Here is a 19,031-nt window from a genome sequence, read left to right as displayed (position 1 = left end):
ATGACCTTCCCTCTCTTTGTAACCATCCGACCGCACTTCTCTAGTCCGAATGACATCCCAATGTCAGTGCTGTAGATCCTGGTGGTGTGGATCAGTGAGTCGATGTCTCGCTCACTCTTGGCATACAGCTTGATGTCATCCATGTAGAGGAGGAGACTGATGGTGTATATATATATATATATATATATAATGTATGATGGGACCTTTAACGAGCTGAACAAACCTGAAAGAACTGAAGCAACGCTGTAAAAAAAGAGACTGGGTCAGAATTTCTCCACAACCATATGAGACACGGATAAAGTCAGACAGAAAAGTCCGAGGAGAGTTCTTGCTGCTGAAGGAGGTTCTACAAGCGGCTGGATTTGGGATTGACTTTTCCACACAACTTTTCCGTTTTGACTTAGGTCTTGTTTAATAAATAACGACATGGTGGAACCTGTTGAGTGTTTTTGTACGCTTGACGTTAGATTTGAGTAACTGCAGGACCATTTCTTTTATATCCTGATGCGTAAAACCTAGGAATTAAAATATTCAAAAACATGTTTAATGGTAATCTTCTCAGTAAAAGTAAGACGGGCATCCAGAACAGTCCAGGAACTGCTTTCAACGTGGGAGAGAACAACTCCTCGGGATTGTTTTCTTCTAACTTTACAGGAAAAAAAAAAGTAAAATAAATAAATAAGTTCCCTAGATGTTGTAAACAAACCTTTATTTGCAGGCAATACAATTCTGTTTGACATATTCCTAAAAAAAATTAGTTTCTGCCTTTTTACATTTGGGAGAGATGAAAAATGCAGCGTGGGTAATGGACAGAAACAGCTGTATAAAAATAAGCAGAGTAGCTCATTGCCTGATGTCCATAATCCCATAAAGTCTAGCTGTCATAAGAATCCTTCACGTAGCATCAACATTTCATGATGTCTTACCTGGAGAGATGCAGCAATCACAACATCCAAAATAACACACGAACCCTTACTGTTAATTACTGAGCTCTGCTTTGTTTAGATTTTTTTTCTTTCTTGTAGATAAAACCCCCTCTTATTTTAAAAAGTCGACTAAAACACAAGATAAAACGGTAAGAGTGCAGACATTTTGGCCTGCGTTTACATTCTGGCTACTCAGCGGAGCAGCAAGGATTGCAAGTTGTTTCCTGTTGCACTTTGTCAGATTGCATCTCGTGTGGGCATCCGTTCGACGGATGACTGAAGGTGTGGCAGGTCTGGAGTGATAGGTTGACATTGCATCGAGAGCTGGCTTTGCTCTGCTGTTACTGTTTATTCAATGTCACATGCTGTTTTTATTTTTTTTTATTTATTTTTTTTTTGTTTTTTTAATTATGTAAAGCACCTTGAAATGTGCTATACAAATAAAATTTGATTGATTGATTGATTGATTGATTGCTGAAGTCTTTGTTTCATTGTAGACACGAGCCATAATCTTTATTTATTTAAACACCGCTGAAAGAGCAGCAAGCGTCTGAACGGAGAGTCCCCAGGCGACCTATAGATGTGTAGGGGGGGGGCAAAAAACAAGATTTCCGTATCAGGACGTAATGAAAACAATCTGGTCTTTACCAGGTCCTAAAGCTGATTAAATCTGCCCCGGAGTGCACAAAAACACACAACAGGTTCCGCCACGTCATTATTAGTAAACCGAAACAAAGTCAAAATGGGGAAAGTCCACCTGTGCTGCTTCTATAGGATTGAGTTAACACAATGCCAAGATGGAAAGACATCAGCAGTGAGAAGCAGCTGTTGCTGCTCATCAGTTTGTCCGTCATTCAGCAGCGAGACAGATTATTTACAATTAGAGCAGTTTTCGTCCAACTTTCAGCTGTCAGACAGATGGTTTCACGTTTGACTCCAGCATCCTTTGGTCTAGAGAGGAGTTCATGGAAATCATCACCCTTCCACCACCGTGCTTCTGCCTGACAGTTGGCATAAGGCGTTTGTGCTAATCTGACGTGTTTGGTTTTCTCCAAACGTGGCTGGCTGCTGTGTGTTATGGGTAACCATCTCTGCTTTGGGCTCATCTGTCTACAGGACGTCGTTCCAGAAGTCTTGTGGTTCATTCAGATAGAGCTTTACAAACTGAAGTCATGCTGCCACGTTCTTTAAGAGAGGACAATAATTCCAATCATTCCAACCCTTCTAAACAGGCCATACTTGTTCAGTTTTTGTTTTTTTTTCTAATTGTCCTGGAACTTTAACCTTTACCCTGCTAACTGAGACTCTGCTGATTCTAAGATGGAACTTCTTGCAGTTTCTCCCAGCAATCTCCCTGGGAAGATTGACATCTGTTTACCACTTGGGAATATGTTTATCTCTGTAGAATGATGGACTCCAGACCCTTTAAAACAAAACAAAACATTGAAGGATAGTGGCCCTCGAGGACCGGGATTGCCTACTCCTGACCTAACCCTACCTTGATTAGCGTTTGGAATCAACCAGACTCAAGATGGATGCCACATCTAAACCACCTTAGCGAATACAAACATGGCTGCAACTTGGTCAATTTGACAGATATTGAGCTAAAATTCGGTGCGATAGTAGCCGGGAGTCATCCCCTTAACATGCTCTGAGCTCTAACAGATCGCATTAAATGTAAATGTAAATGTGGCGGCAGTGCTTTTAAATGCATGGAAACATACTGAACATTTGACGCTGTATAATATTTGTTTTTTTTTTTGTTTTATATATATATATATATATATATATATATATTTGCTTGTCCTTTTAGGCTCGCCAAGATGTTGCAGTTGACATTTACGAGCGGCTGCCCGTCCCCTTCGGACTGGTCCGGTTTGGAGTGGCCCCCGATCATCCTGAAGTCAAGGTATCGTCTACTCCCCCTGATATTTAACAGTCATTTCTGAAAATCCTTCTCTTCTAATAAGAAACCCTGACCCATTCCATGACCTAGGATGCACTGAATACATGTTCCTGTCGGATGTAGTTGGCGATACCGGAAGAATATGAAATGTTGCCACAGCTTGCATTTGAAACTAAAAGTCAACTTGCCTGACGAGGAAGTGTTTTTAAGTGAACAATGAAACATGACAAAAAATGTTCTGTAGCAGAAAGTTTTTTTTACCACACACTTTGCAATAATTGTGTAAACACATTAGCGTTAAAGACGGTGACCCTGTGAAACTCTAAGTGCATACAAGTGTGTGAATTCTCGTAAACTATCAAACGTTTTTATCTCATGCTTTGAATAAGCAAGGTTGGTTTTCTTTGTCATCTGAGCTGAGTCTGCTACCCGAAACTACAATCTTATCTCGATCTCAACCAACAACTTTTTCATGACTATGCATCGTTCCAGGATAATTGTTTTCTTTGTTGGTTTTCTTTTTTGCCCGTAGAGGCTTTTTATTGATGTGCAGTGATTTCATAAAGACAAAACCAGAAGGTGTCTAAACTGTGGTACACACACACTGATAACTAAGTTTACTCAAAGAAATGAACAATCTCTAGTTTTATGTTGTTTCTTTTAATACAAAGAGACAGAATATCAACTAAAGTCCAGAAGAAAAAAAAAACATTACAGAAAACTTCTACAGGTCATTGAATGAAATAAGCCTTTGGTCCTGCATTAAACATGACTTAGCGCTTGATGAAGAAACCTTTAAGATGTTTCTTGTAGTTGGTTCATCAGGTTTGCACACATCCCAGGAGGGCTTTTGGCCCACTCCTCTTTACAGAAACGATTCAAATCTTCAATTTACCCCAGAGAGTTTCTACAGAACTGAGGTCTGGAGACTGGCTTGGCTGCTCCATGACCTTAATGTGTTTTTTTTTTTAGTCCCTCCTTTGTTGCCTTGGTGGTATGTTTTAGGTCAGTGTCAAACTGGAAGTGTTCTGGCTGAGGGGAAATGCTTTCAGCCAAGATACTAAAGGTACACGGCCTTGTACATCGGCCCCTCAACTCGATGAAGTTGTCCTCCACCCCAGAAACACCCCCGCCGAATTTGAGTCATGCTCATCTTCCTTCTCTAAACACAGTTGGTTGAGTTGATGCCAAAGGGTCTCATCTAACCTGTACATGCACTTCCATGAGCAGTGAGTGTTATCAATTGTGTTCTTGGTCACTGCGGTCCCAGCTGTCTTCAAATCATTAACAAGCTCCTCCTGCGGCGCTGTGGACCGATCCCTCACCTTTCACCACCATCATCCCCAGCTCATGGGGGAAGATCTCTGATGAAGCTCCAGACTGAGAGCGATCGATGCACATTTGATATATTTGTTTTCCATTCATGAGTAATTGCACCACCAGTTGTGGCCTTCTCACCCAGCTTCTTGCTGATGGTCTTGTAGCCCATTGAAGCCTCGTGGACTGTCTTGTTCCTGACGCCCCGTCCTTTGCCAGCTCTTTGATCTTACCCATGGTGGTGGAGAAGTTGGAATGGAAGAAGCTGGTTGCGCGGACGGGCACACTTTAAGATCAGGTCTATAACTGATAGATTGGTTGGAATCTGTGTGTCACATGGGCACATAACCGAACTGGGGGAGCCAAAACTGGCTGAGTTTTAGTGTGTGTGTGATGTTCTATCTCTTTCCAGTAAAATTTAAATTAAAATATTTCTTTTTTTTTTACAAAACCAGCAGGAAATCAAAAACTTACTTATCCCATTGTATATGTAAAGCTGACTTCAGGTGATGGACCTTAGATCCAGTTCATTCAATTATTCTTTTTTTTTTGTCTGAAAATGTGACAAAATTGTAAAAAATCTTCTGTTAAAAAAGGAATTCTAGAGCCTAACAACATCAAGGAAGGAACATGTTTTCGTTTCTTGGAAGTTCGTAAAAGACGTTTTTTATCCATTTACGATCGTCCTGTCATCCGGGTAGTTTTTGTTGCTCTTTCTAGCAAAAAGCTGGAACAATAGCGTGAATTGTTACAAATGAGGAGCCAGCTTGGTAGGATTAGAGAAAAAAAAATCAACCCACGGCATCTTGCGAAAGTATTTACTCCTGTCTGATTTCTTGCCTTGCAACCTCAATAAACGTTTGCAGAGCTTATGCAATGTGATTTACACAACATGCCAATCACTGCAGAGGTAAAAAAAAAAAAAAAAAAAAATTAAATCAAAATTTAAAAAATAATAGTAAAGGAATTGAAATACAAGTGTGCAGAAGTATTCACTGCTTAAGTCAATCCATTGTTTCCATCCAAGTTTCCAACAGCAAGTCTCTGTGATTATGACTCTAAGATGAGCACGTTTAATGAATTCCTCAAGCCACAACTTCATATTCTTTTTGGTGGATGGGTTCCGATGGTGTAAAGCAACCTTTAAACCACACCACGTATTCCTAATTTGACTGAAGCCTGACTTTTGACCAAAATACCCCAGGACTTTTTGAATGTCTCCTCTTGAACTTTTGTCCCAGTCTCAGGGTTTCCCCGAAACTAAAACAGGCTTTTCTCCAAAGTTCACCTGTTCTTGGAACCATCCATTATTCTCCGTTCTGAGCAGTTCTACAGGTCCTGTCAATGAAAAACGTCCCCAAGGCAGACGTTTCTGACATTAAGCTCCATCAGAATGTCTACATTTTATTAAAGACCTTGAATGAATCCGTGTCACCTGCTGCCTTTCATGCCAGAGTTTTGAACTGAGATCACTTTACGATGAGAACTGACGGAGTAAAAGCTGGTTTGATCAACCCTCTAAAGTAACGTTAGAGTCAGTCTTGTACAGTATCGTAAAATCTCATCTGATCTGTTAGAGACTTTAGTTCAGTATCTGTTAATCTGACTCCAATGGTTTCAGTTAAAGATGTACATCCAATGATTATTTTTTTGAGTTTCTTTCAAATCCATTCAGTAGTTCATGAAATGTTTTGAGAACAGACAACCAAGGGTGAGTCCAACCGTTAAAATCAAATTTTTTAAGCAAAGATGTGCAATTTTTAGCGCTCAAAGTATGCTCAGGTAACATTTGTTTGAGGGTTCATTACATATTTTGCTAACAGACAGACAAGGTTGATTCCAGCAGGGAATGCCAAAGTTTTAGGCAGAAGGTTCCTGCAATGTGTAGCATTCTGTGTTGATGCTCAGCTTCTACCTCACCAAATTTTAGCTCGATATCTGTACAACTGGCTGGAAGAAAAACTAGCCGTTTTTGTGTCTGCTAGGGTTGCTTAGCTGTGGCGGCCATCTTCAGTCAGGTTAATTCCAAAAGTTAAAGACATATAAAGTAAAGCTGTTTTTGGCTGTCCAGACTCAGCACAACTGGCTTTACCCTAACTCAACCCGACTCTGGTTTACACGGTCTCGGTGGTTTGCAGCCTCGATGTGGGTGGACCGTCGTAGCGCAGCTGCCTGAAACTTACCACCAGTGGGTGAGTAAGTGAAATAAAGTCACAAAACACTCAACGTTTCTCTGCACGGTTTGCAAAAATGCAGTGGCCGAGTCGAGGCCACCTTCCCTTTGCCGTTTGGAGCCTGTAAATCAGGAGTGTCAAACCCAGTGACGCAAGGGGGCCAAAATTAAAAATTTGGTCCTAGCCAAGGGCCAATCACGATCAATGTTTATTAAAAATTACATAAATTAACCTTGGTTTTAGATGTATTATGTCTAATCATTCATATGGAAATATCAATGACCTTTTCCCAGTTACAGAATATACAGAATTTAGAGCAAACAGACTTTAATGAACACAGACAAATAGATCAAACTTCAAAAAGCACATCATTATCAGTCATTTCTTACGCCTCACTCAGCTTTTAAATGAATTTTTTAACATTAAAACTGATTTTTTTTTTAAAAGCCTTGCAACAAAAACCTGATCATACAGAAATTACAACTATATAATGTTGGCTTCTAAGTCACTGTCAAGAGAAAACTTCACTTATTAGGCTCAGGTTTTTTTAAGCAAAATAAGGATCAGAGACTCGAGCTGTCCCAGACTAGAGAGCCGGATCTAATTAAATCTAAACATTATCTTGGGAGCCGGAAGAAATGTTACAGAGGGCCGGATTTGGCCCCCGGGCCTTGAGATTGACACGTGTGCTGTAAATGGAGTCCATTTGGTCTAACTCCCTCTGAAACGTCTGCACCTCCTCATAGTACTACAGTGTTGGTCAACTTGTTGCCACTTAATAGATGTATTGCGTATTTTAACAAAAACAATGTCATTAAAAACGGATGCTGCGGTTGCAAGGTTTAAAAAATGGTGGGTTTCTTATGAAGGATACACTCTCATGATTGACATCGCTCTCTGGCCAATCAGTGGCCTACGGTCAGTCGACCTCAAATCTTCAGCTCGACTTGGCTTGCTTGGAAGGTCGGCCGAGGAGGTTCAAAGAAGCGAGCTGAAAGTGGCCGGAACCAGAGGAAAAGGTCTGAACGCACGCTGGGTCGACCTGAGCACGGCCGAGTCCATCCCATGGGCAAAGGCCACAAAGGGCCTCACGTCTAACCCATCCACAGAGCTAGATTAAAGTGCAATTCTATTTGCAGCCACTAGGGGTATGTTTCAAAATATGCAAGTCCTCAGTGGAGCCATTCAAAACCAAACCCATCAGTTGTCACGGTGTTGGATAGATTCATTCCCTCTGGTCAGTGCGCACAGACTATTAATCAGTTTTTGTTTTGCTTTTATCGTCTCTTATCAGAATGTCATCAACACCTTCACGCAAACAGCCAAACATTCACGCTGTAGTTTCTATGGCAACGTAAATGTTGGGAAGGACGTAAGTGTCGTTGAGCTGCAACAAGCCTACCACGCCATCATACTGGTGAGAACACAAAGATACCCCTGTAGCATAAGAGTTGAATGCATGCTCAGAATAACATTTTTCCTTTGTGTAAATTGTCCCACAGAGTTACGGGGCCGAGGGAAACCGGAGTGTAGGGGTGCCCGGAGAGGACTTAGCCGGTGTGTACTCAGCCAAAGACTTTGTCGGCTGGTATAATGGGTTGCCCAGCTGTCAGGAGGTGTGCTCGATAAACGTTTTTTTTTTCTTCTTTTGAGTCACGTCAGAGCGAGCGAATCAAACGTATTTCTGCCCGTCTTTGCCTCTCACCCAACTTTCTTCTTCTTCTCCGTACATCTTTGATTCAGCTCAGTCCAGACCTGAGCTGCGAAACGGCCGTTGTTCTGGGACAAGGCAACGTGGCCTTAGACGTGGCAAGAATACTGCTGTGTCCTGTAGACGTTTTAAAGGTGAGGAACACGCAGGCTTAAAATGAAAGTGGCATTCCTTGAAGGAGTTCATTCTTACCTTCCGCCTCGCATCACAAATTTCTAAACAAACATCCTGCACAACTTGTTAGAGCTCGGAGCGTGGGTTTGGGATGACTCTCGTCCACTATCATACCAAATTTTAAGTCAGCATCTGTAAAAATGACTAAGTTACAGCCATTTGTGTGTTTGGTAAGGTTAATTAGATGCGTTTATTATGTGAAATTAGGATGGAAATGGATGTTTTTACAGTAATGGACCAGTATGAGCATGATTATATGACCCTGTGATGCCTTATGCTATAGCATGTGTCTGTTTATATAAAATATATTGAAGAGTTGCCCATCCAGCCAGCCAGCTTATCTACTTCAAGAGCTGAAGGAGCTCCTGATTGTATTTCTCAGGCTGAACCCAAATCAAGCTAGAGGAAGCTCATTTCAGCCACTTATATTTGGATTTTTGTTCTTTCTGTCACGATCCATACCTCATGACCATAAAAGAGGGTTGGAAGGTAGCTAGACCAGTAAATAAGGAGCTTTGTCTTTTAGCTCAGCTCCTTGTAAGCAACACTCCCAAATACTTAAACTCTCCTGAATGCGACACTCATCTCCGACTCAGGAGGAGCATTCCACTTTTTTCTTTCTTTTTATTTTCCTCCCCGATTGAGAACCATGGCCTCAAACTTAGAGAAGCTGTCTCTCGTCCCATCTGTTAACGCTCCCCAGTGCATGCTGAAGGTCACGGTCCAAGGACGGCAGCAGGAGCCACATCGTCCGCGAAAAGAAGGCTGAGACCCTGAGGTGTCTAAAAGCAGACGCCCTCCTTTCGACCACTGGGCCTTGAGCTGCTGTCCATGAACACCCTGGTGGAGTCCAACCTGCACTGGGAACAAACTCGACCTTTAATTTAAAAATTTATAGCTATCAAATATCATATTGTGCCTCTAACAGCTGATCACAAATAGTCTCAGTAAGAATAATGCAGTGGGAAGTCATGGGAATAATTAGTTTGAGGAACATTTTATTGGACTGTTACTAATTTCGTATAACTGTGTGCATACTGGACCAGATATAATAAAAGAAACTCAGAAGAATCACTTACAGTGCCCAGGTTGTTGTCTTGAAACGTGTTGTTTTTCCGCAGCAAACCGACATCACTCAGCCAGCCCTGGAAGCCCTGGCACAGAGTCAGATCCGCAGGGTGCTGATTGTTGGGAGGAGGGGGCCCATGCAGGTCGCTTGCACAATCAAGGTGTGTGTCAGAAGATAAACGGCGTCTTTATTTCGGAAAAAAAAAAAAAAAAATCCACGCCCAACGCCGACTGTGAGGTGCCCAAGTCCTGCGGCTGCAAAACAAGCCCAAATTATCACACCTCCACAACCGTGCTGCCGGTTAGTGTGGGGTGTTTTTATTTCCTGCTGCGAGTTCTGGTCAAACAGCTGAACTTTGGCCTTATCTGGTTAAACCCTTGTGGTTCATTCGTGTGAAGCTTTGCGAACCAAAGCCGTGCTGCCATTTTGTTTTTTAAAGAGGCAACGATGTCTCCTGACAACCCTTCGCCTCACAAATTTACCGTCTGACCTCCCACACCTCGTTCAGCCGTCGTGTTCCAAATGCCACGAGAACTTGCGTAGCGAATTATTCCAACTGTATTTGTCAGGTTTAGTTAATGAATTCAGACCTTTATACACAGCTTTAAGCTGTTCTCAACAGTTCAACAATTCATTCACTGCTTTTAGTGAAGTGAAGTGAGATTTATTTATATAGCACTTTTCAGCAACAAGGCGATCCAAAGCGCTTTACAACAGAAGCAAAAACAGAATCCAATACAGCAGGTACATAATCAAACACAAAAAATGAAAAACACATCAATCATGTACAATCTAAATGGAATATAGAATAATATAAATAAAACTATGAAACCTGACATATCTAAGCATGAGCTGAGACAGTCAAAATAGTAGCTAAAATAATCTAAATGAAATCCTAATCAGATATAAAGACAGAAGTAAAAACATCAATCATGAACCTATGTAAAATCATGAAACTAAACATATCTAAACATGAGCTGAGACAGTCAAAATAGTAGCTAAAATAATCTAAATAAAATCATGATAAAATTGAAGCTGAACTAAACAACAATTAGGAATCTAACAATATCTAAAATATGAGCTAAGATAAAGTAAACTAAACTAAATGTACAGGAAGGCTAAATAAGGTAAAACATGACAATGCTAAAACTAACGGTACCGAAATTTCTAAAAGTACCCAGGCCCCGCTAGACAGCCGACGTAAAAATGACTAATTAAGATAAGAAGCTTTTTACCTAATGTCTAACTTTTAGTCATATTTTTTTTTGTAGCCTCTTCATTTGAACTGTTTACCATATCGTTTTGGAAGAGTTATTTGGAGATTTGTTATCTTTTGGCTAATAATAGTGTGAATGCTAATTCAACGTTCGCACTGTTTCCAACCTAGCTCATTCTGCATACTTAGTGCTATTTTAGCCGTTCATATATCAAAACATTCAGCTCCTTCAGAAGATGGCCGCTGTGACTTTTACTTTTTGTAACTTACAGACTTGTCAAAATATCGAACTTTATTTGCAAATATTTTCCACTGAGGTCTTATTAGTTCCTTCCAAAGCATTCAGCTTATTGTTCAGCATGCTTACTCTGCTTTTATCTTCTTATGCTACTTTTAATTTCTAGCTACTGTTCTGCAATGCTTTGCTTTTAGCTTTTAGCTAACCTTTATGGCTTTTAGTCATTTTTTGCTATTTTTAGCTTCTAGCTAGCCTTTTTGTACTTTTAGCCAGTGTTTTGCTACTTTTACTTAGCATTTTGTTATTTCTAGCTTATAGCTAGCCTTTTGCTACTTTTGCATTTAGCTAGCCTCATACTGCTGTAAGTTACCGTTTTCTGCTTTTAGCTGTTTCGGTTTTATAGCTAGCATTTGCTTCTTTTGGCTTTAGCTAGTGTTTTTTCCTCCTTTTTAGCTTTTAGCTAGTTTTCTGTTCATTCTAGCTTTAACAACTCAGTTTTAGCTTCTTCATTAAATGTCACAGTCATTCAGCTCTCAGCATTCACATTGCATTTTTGGAAAAAAAAAAGATGCAATTTCTCAGCTTAAAATTTATGATTAAAAGTTTATGAATAAAACAATTAATGGAGAAAGATAATCTGTTAAGTTCTAGGTTTTAGGAGGAAACCAAAGCACCCAGACAAAAAAACACCCACCCACCAAAACCTTAAAATTCTTTAAAATTCAATAATTGTAGCTTTGAAAATCCGACTTTGTGGTGTCATTGTTTGTTTTTATTTTACAAACAGGAGCTCAGAGAAATGGTGAACCTGCCAGACAGCAGGCCTGAGATGGTGGCAGCTGATTTTGAAGGTGTCACAGAAGCTCTCAAAGGTGAGAAACACGTGAAAATCTTTTTTTTTTTTTTTTCCATAATGACTCTAAAGTTGTTTTCAGCTATTGAAGTAATAAAAACAAAATGTGATTAATCTATCAGTCGGCTCTGACGGTACTAAAAGTAAATATCTCGCGTTCTTACTTCACGCCGGACGAGAGTTGGTGAGAATTAAGTGTCTGATGAGAGCAGAAGCTTTTGAAACTGCCACATGGAAACATGTTGTGGTTACCAGCTGAAGCACACTGCAGAGCCCGTCTTCTGTGAGGTGAACGGAAACAGCTCACCAGTCAGAAAAAAAGAAAAGAAAAACAAGCCCAGCTGACGTGCAGGTGTTTTAAAAGCTGCAGATCAGAAGAGTGGGGCCCAACCTTCAGCCCTGATGACGGCCTCCTTGACATCTGCACTCAGATGATTCTCAGAACCTTGATTATTGTCGGGGGGAGGGATGGTATTTAAAGCTGACGGGCTTTATGTGACTTTTTCTCAGCGCTGCTAAACATGTGCTGCGGCGACGTCAGGCTTGTTGTCACGGCAGCTACGTGACTTTTAAGAAAACAATGCAAAAGATGGAACTTTCTATATTTATTATTAATGATTAAACGACTTCGTTCGGTCGCCGTGAACTCGGCAGACGCAAACACACAAACCACGCCGGCTCATCGCGCATGTACGACGACACACGAAGCATCGATTTTATCTTGCGTGAAAAAAAAAAAAAAGCACCGCGTCGAACATGCATGTGGCCGCTAGTTTTCTTTGCATCGACCTTATCAGTGAGATCGGAAATTTACAGGAAACCCGCTGTGGCGACTGTTTGTGACTCAGGGTGTTGATGATCAATTAAGGGTGTTCAAAGAATGACAGTGGCATTTGCGTGCGTGCCGCCTGCTGAGTCTGACGTACTGGTGCTCGGAATACGTGTCGGGGAGGACTCTCGGCTACGACACCAGGCTTTAGCTCGGCATCTGTAAAACTGGCTTTGCTTGTTTTTAATTGAGTCGACTCCAAAAGTTAACGGGTGTAGCTGTAAATCCGGTGATTACATTCCAGGTTTCATTCAATTTTGACTTGTGATTCTTTAGATATTTTGCTACACAGAGGCGATTACCGTACAGGCGGCGAGCGATAATAAACGCTGGTGTACAAACCTAGCGAGAGCAGACACATTAAGTGTTTGTTGCAGATATACATCCTCTGATGTGAAATGTAGGAACACGTGACAAAAAAATCTCTATTTATACACTAGTAGTAGTGTGCATAAATAAGTCCACTCCTTTCTACTTCTTAGTTTTACATCCCAGTTCAGTTTATGACCGTGTAAATAATGGATACCAGCTATCACTAGAAGTACCACTGGAAGGACTGAGTATCACCAGTAGTACTTGTACCACAGTTTGAAAACCGTAGACCTATATTTTGCAATATGACCAGTGGCGGCTAAAACGCTGCAGTTTGGATTCCAACAACAGAAGCATCCAATTTGAAATAAAGAAAAGCTGCTATAAATTGACATTGTTCTTTTTCAGCACAAAGACAACCTTACAACAAACCACCACCAAAAACCAAGCTCACACAGAGCCTCTGTCAGTTGTTCTCCTGCATTATTTCATTATTTCAGTTGAGTTTTTTTCCAGTCAAACAGCTTTAATAACACGGCACCACACTCCTTGACACAATTACTAATCACATTGATGAAATCAAATCAAACAAGACATGCAATATTGAAAAGTGCTTTTTTATTTTTATTTTTTAATGAAGCCTACCTTATTTAAACAGAAGCTCACTCCGACAACTTTTCTGGGATACAAAAAGGTTAATAACCACCTCGCTGAAGATTTGTTAGCTCCGCTGGCTGTTAACCAGTCCTTTCACTGAAACCAGGTCACAGAAAAACTTTGATTTTCCTGCTTTTCCTTTTTTGAATATCCTTTGTTCTATCAGCCCCCGAACCTCTTCACTTACGGGTTTTCCCCCCCAAAGACATTAAGAAAAACGGGTGAGAAATTAAATAATCCACCTTGTTTGTGTTTATCTTGGTCGCCGTAGTAACTATTCAGTCTACGCCAAACCACGCCCACATACACTCGCGCTCGAGGCACGTTACTGAGCATCCACCCTCAGGCTTCAGCCACCCTGGCTGACGGCCTTGGGCTGACCCTGGGCTGAACTAAATGAGCAGAAAACCAAGGGGGGCGGGACAAGACTGCTGTCAATCATTCTGTACCATAAAATTACATTCAATGATCGGGGCAGTGAAAGGTTAGCCCCTAAGACAGACTCTGGGGTTTAATCGAGACTGTTTGGCTCCAGTTTTGTTGTAGATGTCATAAAATGTGATACGATATGTTTAATTTGTGTTTATTAGGTATTTTTAACATTTTTATTGTAAACACCAGGCAGGACTTTGCCCACTTATACTAGCCCTCCCTGAATATGACACTTATATGACATTTCCTGTTTTTGTTCTGTTTTCTGCATTTGTTTCTCATGTAACACATTCAGTTTATCAACTTTTTTAAACTATATCTTCTATACTTTGGGACTAGTTGCACTGAAATGTGAAGGCAGGTTTTGAAACGGCACCGTCTCCGCTCCGTCAGATTTGCCGAGGCCCAGGAAGCGCCTGACAGAGCTGATGCTGAAGACCGCCGTGGAGACGCCGGGGGAGAAGGAGCAGAGGAGGAGGGCGAGCGCCTCCCGCGTCTGGGGCTTCCGCTTCTTCCGGAGCCCCGTGGAAATCCTGGCCGAGCCTGGCCGCGGCAGAGCGGCCGGCATCCGACTGGCTGTCAGCAGGCTGGAGGTGAGAACCCGTCAGGCCTGTGGCTCTTTGTGCCGCCGCCCGTCATTTGTAACTAAAGCGGCTCTTTGACCAGGGTTCGGGAGAAGGAGCTCGGGCTGTGCTCACGGGAGACGTGGAGGACGTTTCCTGCGGGCTGGTCATCAGCAGCATTGGCTACAAAAGCCTCCCCATCGATCCCACGGTGCCGTTCGACTCCCGCAGAGCCATCGTACCAAACAGCAACGGCCGCGTTCGCCAAGCCACAGGTTTGTGACCGTTACGAATATGAGCCCTTTAACAAGAAATAACCAGATCTGACGACTCGGTGTTCCCTTTAGGTTTGTACTGTAGCGGCTGGCTGAAAACAGGCCCCACAGGCGTGATAGCCACGACAATGAACAACAGCTTTGACACGGCAAGGTCCCTGCTAGAGGACATGGACTCGGGGACGTTGGACGTATCTGCCGCCAAGCCCGGTTCACAAAGCATCGGTGCTCTGCTGGAAAAGCGAGGTACGTTACTGTCGTTGGTGACTTCAGCATGTCCCAACAGGTCCTCCGGATTTGTCCCGTAAACAGCTCCCCCTAAGCTTTACGCGCCGCTCTAAAATAACAAAGCCGAAAGAACGACGTGCAGCTGCGTGCCCAAACTTGAATGCTTGTGTTTCCAAACAATAACAAGTACTCCTGTGTTTAGATTTGAAGAGTTGTTGTGGAGATTAAACATGATAGGACTGAAATAAGAAGATGGATGTGAGGGGGACAGGATGAGTATTTATTTATTTTTAATACCCATGACATTTCCCAAAAATACCATTACTGATTTTATGTCCAACCATAACACAGAGACAGCAAGATTTAAATAATCCTAGACATAACAGGGCTTTAAACAAACCATCAGTACTGGTATTATTAGACCAAACCACAGCATTTGACATCGTTGACCTCAATATCCTTGTAGGCAGACTCTGATTATTTAGCATTTTTGGAATTGTGCTTAAATGGATTAACTGATCTGGCAGAGGGAATTCTTTGTAGGTCCAAGTAGTTCGTCATCTAAACATTATAAACTTAAAATACGGAGCTCCACAGGGATCATTTTTAGGCCCTACACTTGTCAGTCGCTGCATGCTGCCACGGGGAAACGTCATCAGGCAACGCAGCATCAGTTTTCAGGGCTTTATGTTCCCGTTTCCCGATGACCCACGATCAATCGATGCCCTTTTTTTTTTTTTTTTTAGCTGTGTTTTAGATCTTACGTCGTGGATGGTAGGAAGTTTTCTCCAGCTCAGTTGGGACAAAACAGAGGTTTTAAACAGTTGGCACTTATACTCAAAGAGGGAAAGTTGGAGCGCGACTCTGAGCTCTGGCGGTGAATCCTTCAGATCACGTCAACAAACGTGAGTCTGGTTTGAGTTTCGCACACCACGTTAAAAATGTTCCACGGATCCCATTTTGTTATCAGGAAAAACTTCTTCCATTTCTCTCCTAGACCAATGCAGAGACGTTAGTCCACACTTTTATGACCTGCAGGATGCTCTTCCTAAGAGGAGTGTGTGAGTATATAGAAGTGCCAATCTGAGTGTAGAGTTGTACAATTCACACTGCAGGTAAATGCCACCCCGTTCCGATTTTTGTGCCCCTATACGACACGTATCCGATTGTTTCATATCCAACCCTGGTCTTTTCTGTATGTGGTACTGAATCGGATACATAGCCGATGTTTTTCAAAGTGACCTCAGTGTAAACGTTCATGTCGAATGAAAGGACGGAGGTCCCTCACGTCAAAGTCCCTCCCATCTTGGCTCAGACTCTGCATCCACACAGAGGTAGCAGCCACAGCTCCAAAAAAGCTCATTGTTAACATTTGCTCTCTTTTTCTTCTTCATCCTCTTTTATCTTTTACCATTTGGATGTACAGTTGGCCCCGGACACTCATGGCGTCCATATTTAATTCTGTAAACTCAGCGTGCAGAGTGTGACATCACAGCCTCTTCGTTTCGGGAACTGGAGACTGTTCACACTGGAGACTGATGGAGGTCACATTTAAAATGTAACGTCAACAACCACGCAAAAACATTGTAATAAAGCATTAAGATCTGCAGTGTGAACATATAGGAGTGTAACGTCCTGACGACCTGAGATCAGCTGCATCGACTCACCTGTTCAGTCTGACCTTTTTAAATGATTTATTCATAACTTTAAGAGAGTTTGTTCATTTTATCTTTTGGTTGTATTGTACTTTTAGTTGGACTCTTATTGTACTATAATTAAGAGTTTATTTTAATTACTTGTTTTACTTAAGTCTTAATTACTTTGAAATGATTTTTAGTGAAACAGTATTGACTTTTTTCCCTTTTACCTCCATCCAGGTTATTTTAGTGTCTTGGTGTTTCAAGATTTAGATTTTAGAATCCATTTTTATGATTTGTATAGTCTATATTTTTACACCTGCCTCCAGTGTTTCCTTATTATTGAAACGGCATTTCCTTCAGTCCCGTCATCTTACGGTCATTGTTCTTTAATCCTTTTACAACTTCCTGCTGCTTTACATGATTGTGGTTCTTACCTGCGTGCTTGTTGCTTCGGTTTTAATTCGCTGTTACCCACCGCTGTATGAAAGGAAACAACTAGCTGCACTCAATCATGATCACTAATGTGAAGTTAATAGGCCTTGGCCTTGTCTAGTTAAAGAGTTTTCTAGAGACTTTTACACCCAATTCTTGTTTTTTTTTTTAATCATTGAACTTGTATGTTGTATATTCCGAAAGAATAAATCAATAAAATCCCAAAGTTAAAGTGACATCAATTTCCATGATGAGTGGAGTTTATATATTATCCTGCTTGTTTTCTTTCCCTCTTTCATTTGTGTTCGCCCTGCCTCCCTGTGTAGGAGTGAAAGCGGTGACTTTCTCAAAGTGGGAGAAGATCGACAGCGTGGAGATGAGGAGGGGGGAGGCCTGTGGGAAACCCCGAGAGAAACTGCTGAGTGTGGAAGAAATGCTGAAGGTGGCCCAGACGTGACTGTGGCGATGCACAGAAACAGTCAGTGAGCTCAGGAGTCTGAGGGACGAGCTGCATGTAGGAGACTGGAAAACTACAGCGCGGACTCCAGTATCAGCGGAGTCATTAAAAAAATATACAACGTAAAGGTTTTTATGGCCCGAATGGGATTTTTATTTATTCCATGCACACTGCGCACATTATGCTAATTTTTTTTTTATTGTTATTCGGCTTTTACTGTGTTTAAATCCACTGTAGACTCTGAACAGACAATATCTACTAATCAAAAATCATGCCTCTGGTCACTTTTTGTGGGTTTTAATTGGTCGTATAATTTTGCAGTACGAAAGTTCTAAAACTAAAGTAATTATCTAAATATTCTTAGAATTTAAAAGACGTGTAGATTTGTTGACACCCCACTATAATAATAAAAACAAAAAAAAAAACACAAATGTGAGTGGAGCCAAAAAGCTCCAGTTTTGTCTCGTCAGGCCCAGAAACTTTGGGACTTGTTATGTATTTTGGCTGAATTCCAGTATGTTTGTTTTTTTGTTTTTTTTGGGACCCTGTAGGTTCTTCCTCCATGAAGCTCGTTATGATTCAAAATGGGACGGATCAGAAGGTGACAAACGTTGAGCTTGGAAGTTCTGCTTGAATGGTTTTTCTTGGCTCTTTTTCTGCCATCAGCACTATTTATGTGAACAACCCGGGGTCGCATTTCCTCTTGCGTCCACGTCCCGGGAGGTTGGCTACGCTCCCAATGAGCCTTAAACCTTTTTAATAATATTGCCAGCTGTGTTTAGAGGAACACGGAGCTGCTTGGAGATAATCTTGTAGCCTTCACCTTGAACATGGATATCTGTATTCTTCTTTCTGAGCTCTTTGCTTTCGCTCCATATTCAGAGTGGTGGGTGCACACAATTAGACCAAACTACTCAGTGGCTGTTTGTTCCCTTTAAACAGGCTGACAAATAAAAAAAAAAAGCTTGAATTCATCTGTGGTACTACTGAAAATCTTGAATCATGACTATAACGCAAAGAAAAATTGACTCTTTAAGGCTACCAACAAATCTGTCCGTGTTATTTTAGCATATCTTAGTAAACTAAACAACAAAATGGTTTATTTTCAGTTTTTCTTCTTTCCTCCGTCACACGCTGCAGACATAAACGAGACACTTTGCTTCTAAGCGAACCACTTTTCACATGAAATGAAGCGTCGTTTCAACAAAATCGACACAATCTCTCCGCATCTGCGCGTGTTTGGACAAGTTCGTTCTGTGGCGTCTGTCGGGGCAGTGCTGCAGCACCCTCCGCCCCCCTGCTTCCCACAGCGTCGTCGGCACCTGCATTGCGTTCAATAATAACGTCCGCTGTGACGGTTCTGAATGCGTTTTTCAGAATACCTAAAAGCCTGAGCTCTTGTAGGTGTTTTTTAATGTTTTTTAGTTGTTTGTTAATAATTTATCTGTACAAAAAAAAAAACTTGTGCATATTACACCTAGTGTCAGTTTAAAGTACTCTATAAGTGCTGTGCAAGTATGTACACAGTTGAAGTATTTGCGTTCATGTATTGAGGATTATTCAAAGATTAAAATCAGTTACAGGAAATGGTTTTTATAACACAAATAAAGTAACGTAAATCC

The 19,031-nt window shown here is 41.4% G+C and overlaps 1 protein-coding gene across 4 annotated transcripts in view; it reads left to right on the top strand.

Moving 5' to 3' along the window:
- fdxr (ferredoxin reductase) overlaps positions 1 to 18,913 on the top strand; it is a 22,441-nt gene extending 3,528 nt beyond the window's left edge. Inside the window, exons 3-13 of one of the 4 annotated variants that reach the window (XR_003039162.2) lie at positions 2,740 to 2,835; positions 7,618 to 7,740; positions 7,826 to 7,939; positions 8,067 to 8,168; positions 9,330 to 9,437; positions 11,519 to 11,603; positions 14,208 to 14,407; positions 14,481 to 14,652; positions 14,725 to 14,898; positions 15,627 to 15,785; positions 15,878 to 16,299. Coding sequence is in view for 3 of the 4 variants with exons in the window: in XM_017416074.3 (XP_017271563.1) it covers positions 2,740 to 2,835; positions 7,618 to 7,740; positions 7,826 to 7,939; positions 8,067 to 8,168; positions 9,330 to 9,437; positions 11,519 to 11,603; positions 14,208 to 14,407; positions 14,481 to 14,652; positions 14,725 to 14,898; positions 17,279 to 17,409 (1,305 nt within the window). In the remaining variant the exon portion in view is untranslated. The other 3 variants (XM_017416074.3, XM_025005927.2, XM_025005928.2) reach the window with 3 other exon arrangements.
- The last annotated feature ends 118 nt before the right edge of the window (positions 18,914 to 19,031 follow it).

The sequence above is a fragment of the Kryptolebias marmoratus genome, linkage group LG17, assembly GCF_001649575.2.
Source record: "Kryptolebias marmoratus isolate JLee-2015 linkage group LG17, ASM164957v2, whole genome shotgun sequence".
NCBI lineage: Eukaryota > Metazoa > Chordata > Actinopteri > Cyprinodontiformes > Rivulidae > Kryptolebias > Kryptolebias marmoratus.
The sequence above is the reverse complement of the archived record's forward strand: the minus strand, read 5'-3'. Positions and strand labels throughout refer to the sequence as shown.